Source organism: Stegastes partitus, unplaced genomic scaffold (genome assembly GCF_000690725.1).
Source record: "Stegastes partitus isolate 25-593 unplaced genomic scaffold, Stegastes_partitus-1.0.2 Scaffold1344, whole genome shotgun sequence".
NCBI lineage: Eukaryota > Metazoa > Chordata > Actinopteri > Pomacentridae > Stegastes > Stegastes partitus.
In genome coordinates, this window is record NW_007579075.1 from 16,806 (window position 1) to 23,331 (window position 6,526).

At 40.0% G+C, this 6,526-nt stretch overlaps 1 protein-coding gene and 1 long non-coding RNA gene across 2 annotated transcripts in view; one reads left to right on the forward strand and one right to left on the reverse strand.

The window, feature by feature from the left end:
• LOC103369882 (retinal-specific ATP-binding cassette transporter-like) overlaps nt 1-6,526 on the forward strand; it is a 52,271-nt gene that overhangs the window by 16,027 nt on the left and 29,718 nt on the right. Inside the window, exons 12-20 of the mRNA XM_008298722.1 lie at nt 235-440; nt 528-704; nt 899-1,121; nt 2,055-2,276; nt 2,490-2,694; nt 2,789-2,866; nt 4,252-4,456; nt 4,548-4,679; nt 4,876-5,015. Of these exons, the coding sequence (XP_008296944.1) occupies nt 235-440; nt 528-704; nt 899-1,121; nt 2,055-2,276; nt 2,490-2,694; nt 2,789-2,866; nt 4,252-4,456; nt 4,548-4,679; nt 4,876-5,015 (1,588 nt within the window). The remainder of the gene's footprint in view (nt 1-234; nt 441-527; nt 705-898; nt 1,122-2,054; nt 2,277-2,489; nt 2,695-2,788; nt 2,867-4,251; nt 4,457-4,547; nt 4,680-4,875; nt 5,016-6,526) is intronic.
• The window catches only part of LOC103369879 (uncharacterized), a 1,704-nt gene continuing 1,451 nt past the window's right edge, over nt 6,274-6,526 (reverse strand). The window contains exons 2-3 of the long non-coding RNA XR_520854.1: nt 6,463-6,510; nt 6,274-6,320 (exon numbers count right to left, since the gene is read on the reverse strand). This is a non-coding gene — a long non-coding RNA (uncharacterized LOC103369879). The remainder of the gene's footprint in view (nt 6,321-6,462; nt 6,511-6,526) is intronic.

A 6,526-nucleotide genomic window follows, 5' to 3' on the forward strand; every position in this document is an offset into this window, starting at 1 on the left:
TTCTGTTAGCAAGCAAATGTTAACATTTAACGCAAACCACCACTGTGTTCACATCATGGTTGTACGCTGTTGGTGTTGTTTAAATATATATATATATATTGGACTAAGCCTTTTTGTAAGTTATAAGATAAGTGACAACATCAAGGTCAGTCACTTTTGTAAGATTTATTGAAAAGAGCTTTTGATTGCTTCCACTGCACCTGTCCATTTACTCTCTCTTGCTCCCTCCTACAGTGTGTGATCCTGGACAAGTTCATGCCTCTGCCTGATGAGGATGCTGTTACCCATCGGGCCTTGGACCTCTTGGAGGACAGCAAGTTCTGGGCAGGCCTTGTCTTTGTAAATATGCACTCTTGGACTACCAAGGTCCCGCCTCATGTTCAGTTCAAGATCCGTATGGATATTGATGTAGTGGAGCGCACAAACAAGGTCAAAGACAGGTTAGGAATCCAACTCATGTAGAAATTATGTATAATAAAAGCATAATAATGAAAAATTTGGAGGCTAAATACCCTTGTGTTTCTCAGGTACTGGGACCCGGGCCCCAGAGCTGATCCTATGGAAGACCTCCGCTATATCTGGGGTGGCTTTGCTTACCTTCAGGACATAATAGAGCATGGAATCATCAAGACTCAGACAGGAAAGGAGTGGCCACTGGGTGTTTACCTCCAGCAGATTCCCTACCCTTGTTATGTGGACGATTTGTGAGTGGAAACGATTATTGAATTCAAAGTTTAATCACCAGCCATGGCAGAATTTCTTTTAACTTTCTTTTAGTTTTGGATTTTCAAGGCACAGTCATTAATTAAAATTACTGTAAATACTTGTTTTGGTAGTTAACCTGAAAACACGTGAGAATCATTCTGAGTTTGTCCGTCTTCATTTGTCCTCTTTCCAGGTTCATGCTGACATTGAATCGCTGTTTCCCCATCTTCATGGTTCTGGCCTGGGTCTACTCTGTGTCCATGATAGTGAAGAGTATCGTTCTGGAGAAGGAACTACGCCTGAAGGAGAACCTGAAGGCCACCGGGGTCACCAACAGCGTCATTTGGTCCACTTGGTTCATTGACAGCTTCATCATGATGGGCACAAGCACCGCTCTCCTCACCACTATCATCATGGTGAGGAAAAATAATATCAAAATCTTACTCTTCAGCTCATATTTACTCATTACATGTAGGCTGGTGAAAAGCTTGAGCTCCCTTTATTACCTTCCAGCACATTTCTGATCATTACTTACATTTACTTTGTTGGCATTTTTACCGTTAAAATTTAGTACAACAGTTCATCTTTCAACACAGATCTGTCTGTGGCTGACTCTGATTGACTCAATACGTCCCCAGTTATTATATAAACATCAAGATGTCGCCTCATTTACTGTGAATCATTACACTGCCTTTTTCCTTGAAAGAATTCATTGATAATAGTGGCTCACTGAGTACATACTATCCCTACAAATCATTGATGACAGAACTGTGAATACCATGACATCATGGGAATTATGTCAACGGCTTTGCAGGAATGGGCAGGTCAATGATTAACAGGTGTACCCGAGGTACAAGTTGTCTCATGTTGCTGAGATGACACGTTGTGGTACCGATGGGATGTTGCGACATCTAGTGGAAGCTTTGTGCAAAACCAGATTTAACTACTAAATCGTATGAAAAGATAATTTTCATTTCATATCACTGTAGAGGTATTTGCAAGACAATTTTCATTACCTGCAACTCTGGATAAACACACATACTTTCTAAGGTTCATTAAATACATGCATACACTGTAGATTTTTCTTTCTTGCTTTTAAAAATGACATCATGTCCTTGACTCGAATCCATTTCAGCACAACATATAAAATGAGGCAGATACTAAATATAACAACATGACTTATGTTGCCAGACATTGCCAAGTCTTTGAAGCTCCTGAAAATCCAATTTAATAAATTATAAGGAAAACTTAGCCGTTTTCACCCATCCAAGCCAAATATGTAGGATATTTATATAAAGCATTGCGGTGCATATAAAACTCCCCTCTGTGTTTTTCTTTCCTGTCTCCAGGGAGGCCGAGTGTTGAACTACAGTAACCCCATCCTCCTCTTCCTCTTTCTGCTCACCTTCACCACGGCTACCATCATGCAATGCTTCCTCCTCAGCGTCTTCTTTAACCAGGCAAACCTCGCGGCAGCCTGCTGCGGCATCATTTACTTCACCCTTTACCTTCCGCACATCTTCTGCTTTGCCTGGCAAGACCGCATCACCAAAGATATGAAGCTCCTGGTGGTGGGTACCCCCCAACGGAAACCATACAGGATTTATCTCCTTAGAATCATTTGTACTTGAACTTGTACTTCAACATATGCTATCAGTTAGACATGAAGTTACAGAACTTTTCGATAATTAGAAACATGTGTGTGTGTCATGAGTAAACTCAGTAATTCTGATAGAAACTCTGCTGAAGAACATCCATGATTGTACCATTGCCTCCTCACTCAGAGCCTGCTGTCCCAAGTGGCGTTTGGCTTCGGGACAGAGTACCTGTCACGGTACGAGGAGCAGGGTCTGGGTCTGCAGTGGAACAACATCCAGACCAGCCCTCTGGAGGGGGACGAGTTCTCCTTCCTCACCTCCATCTGCATGATGGGCCTGGACACGGTGCTCTATGCGGTTCTGGCCTGGTACCTGGACAACGTCTTCCCTGGTCAGTGTGTTACAGAGAAAGGAAAGGTCAGATTACCATCTAAAATAAATAAATCATGTGCCTCTACATCAGATTTCATTTGTTTTCATCACAGGACAGTATGGAATCGGCCGTCCATTTTACTTCCCCTTCCTGCCCTGCTATTGGTTCAACAGCGTGGCTCCAGCTTCAGGTATTCATTTACATATTTCTTATTTGCGTTTTTTTGGCATTTTAGACTTTGTTTCACAGTGGATGGTAAAAGAGAAGGGATATGACATGCAAGTCAGCTCCTGGCACACTGCTTCCCTTCTCACTGCTTCATTAGAAAAGATTTATGACAAAACTGTTGATAAGTAACAGCAGACTGGACTGTTTTTCTTCCAGCAACATACTAATTTAAGCCCCATTTTCCAAAGGCAACTGCAAAACAGAGCTGGATAACAAAGGCTTCGATAACCTGGCAAACAAGGAGCAAGGAGAGCAGCAGAAAAAAGAGGAGGAGGAAAACCAGGATCAGGACAAACCCAAGACCGTGGAGAGCAACCCGTCATGCGAACACCATGATCAGCGCGAGCGGCTGGGGAAGGAGGACCAGTCTGAGCGGAACCAGGATCAAGACGGTACAATGGAGGCAGATTGAGTTTTGCTGTTTGCAACAAAAGGCTGATTGTCTTACAAAGAGACATGCAGTTTGTTTAACCTCCTGGGTTAGCTGTACCACAATATATAATAAGTATGATGGAGTTCTACAGCTGAGAGCGCGTTAAGATATCTGCAACTTTCTAAAGCCAAGGAACAAATTACAGCATGTGTTCAAGTACAGTCGTCCTCAGATTTATTCATACCCTCCCGTTAAAGAAGGAAAAAAAATCACGGAACAAAGTTGAAATGTACAAAAGTAATAATAAATAAAAACGTAGTGAAAATCATGACATTGCTTTTGAATTGTGGTTCAACAGAAATATATATAAAAAAACAAGCAAACAAGCATGATGGGAGCCATAAACTAATATTTAGTTGAACAACCCTTTGAGCCAATCACTGCCATCAGGTGTTTTCTGTAACTCTCAGTCAGACTTATTTTGATTTTGGCTCACTGCTCATCAGCAAAGTGCTCTAGTTTTGTTTTTGATTTATTTTATTTTTTAAATTATTCTTTTCAACCACAATTCAAAAGCAATGTCTTATTTCACTAAATTATAATTTAACAAATTTTTATTTATTATTACTTTGTTCAGTTTCTAATTATTTGAGTGACTATTATGAATTTTGCCTTTTCTTTAATGGAAGGGTGTGAATAAATTTGAGGACGACTGTACAGTTATTAGAGGTTTTTTCTTGTTGTCACTCTCCCCCAGTCAAGATTCACTGTGTGGGAATTCAGTGCCCTTGTGTGTGTTTGCACTTGCTGGCATATGTGAACACACACTGCTAGCATCTCGTGCTTCGTTAATAAGTGATGGAAGCCTTTCCTTTTCTTTCATCTGACCCCATATTTGTTGATCTTCTTTCATAGACATTTGAGGAGAGAAAATTACACTTTTCATGTGATTGGTTTGATCATCGTTCACTCAGAGATGTGTTTGTCTTTGTCGTGTACAGAGCAGCCGTTCTTCGAGGCCGAGCCCGCTGATCTGATGAAGGGTGTTTGCATCCAGGACCTGGTCAAAGTGTTCGGCAGCTGCATCACGCCGGCCGTGGATGGCCTCAGCATCAACTTCTACGAGAGTCAGATCACTGCCTTTCTGGGCCAAAATGGAGCTGGGAAGACTACCACTATGTACGTGACGAAGATGCTGCACATGCAAGCATACACATACCTATGCATTAAATGTCTAAAACATCTGTCTTTCTGTCTCCGTCTCCCCCAGGTCTATTTTGACTGGTATGTTCCCTCCCACCTCGGGGACAGCTACCATTTATGGCAAAGACATCCGCACAGACATGGACACCATCCGTCAGTCTCTGGGAATGTGCCCTCAGCACAACATCCTTTTTCAGTAGTATGTAACTCCCCACACATGTAGTCAAAACATACAGAAAAAAGGCTCCAAACATACAGAAATATGTAGCTTTTGGACACCAGAACTGAGTTTTCATCAAACTGTGTGATAAACAAACAGAAATAAACATGGCATTGTATTGCATGTGCAGTTTCATAGCTGTAACTTAACTGTTGTTTCTCCCGTTTGTTCTAAGTATGACTGTAGCGGAGCACATCCTCTTCTACTCATTGCTGAAAGGCCGGCCCATCGCAGAGGCTGAGGAGGAGGTGGAGAACATGCTGCAGGACCTGGGTCTTCCTCACAAGAGAGATGAACTGACCCAGAACCTCTCAGGTCTGTGTGAAAGCAGCTGGACAAATGTACAAATGTATTTATGCTCACTAATGTGAACAATATACCATCAACAACAACAACAAAAACAGTAACAGTGATACTGCAGTTCTGGCACCAGAAATACTAAATAACTAAAGTACAGTAATTATATTAATACATGTAATGTTTTGGCTTTTCAATGCTCAAGTAATTAAACTTACATGTGTAAAAATTAAGCAATAACTATAATGATAGGAATAATAATAATAATAATAATAATGATAGTAATAAGAAGAAGAATAAGAAAAAGAAGAAGAAGAATACATGTACATATATAAATATAGAAATTTAAATAAATAGCTATAATGATAAATTATATAAAATAAAAGACGTGGCAGATACAAATGCTTATCAGTAATATTCACTGAATAAAATACAATCATTTAACATTTTTGTTGTAAAGGGCTAATTAATCTTTTACTGTTTACCACTGATTGCATCTAGTATATGCACAAATATATTTAAAGTATTAAGCTTGAAATTAACAATTTTATCTATTAGTTAAAATGTTTGTGAAATTATAATAAATTATGTAAAAAAAAAAAAAGAGTTTCCTAAAAATATATATAAATGTTATTGTTATTTACGTTTCCAGGTTTTTAATGTTATTTAACATAAGATGCGTAAATTCAGTATCTTTTTTTTGTGTGTATATTTTAAAAATACCAATAAAGTTTTTGTACCATGTACATGTACAAACATGGTTGCCATGGTGATGGCTGCGCATAGACGCAAATCTTGCGGCCGGGAGACTTTGCTGGGCATCAGAACAGTGAACGGCGCTAAAATTTGCGGCGGCCGGTTGTGATTTGGACATGCTGCGCCAACACGAAGCCCGATAGGAGACTACGCAGGTGAAGGAAGCGCAAATGGTAGGAACGTAAACAAAGGAGGGGGAAGAGCGACNAAATCCCATCAGATGACAGATTCATTATCAAAGTAGCAGACTCTGAACCATCCAGGTGGTATTGTGTGTTGAGCTAAACATGTTCAATGTGGTTCTTTCAAGGAAGATCAGGAAAATGTTACCTGGATCCGTGGTGTTTTTGTTGGTTGCGATGTTCCATCTCTGCCATTCTGTTGAATATCATCAGGATAAATTCCATCAGATGACATATTCATAATCAAAGTAGCAGACTCTGAGCCATCCAGGTGGTATTGTGTGTTGAGCTAAACATGTTCAATGTATTCCTTCAAGTAAGATCAGGAAAATGTTACCTGCTTTCTTCGTCTTGTTGTTGGTTGAGATGTCCCATCTCTCCCATTCTGTTGAATATCATCAAGAGAAATCCCATCAGATCACAGATTCATTATCAAAGTAGCAGACTCTGAACCTTCCAGGTTTTACTGTTTGTTGAGCTAAACATGTTCAATGTGGTTCCTTCAAGTAAGATCATTAAAATGTTACCTCAATCCGTGGTCTTTGTGTTGGTTGCGATGTCTCATCTCTCGCATTCTGTTGAATATCATCA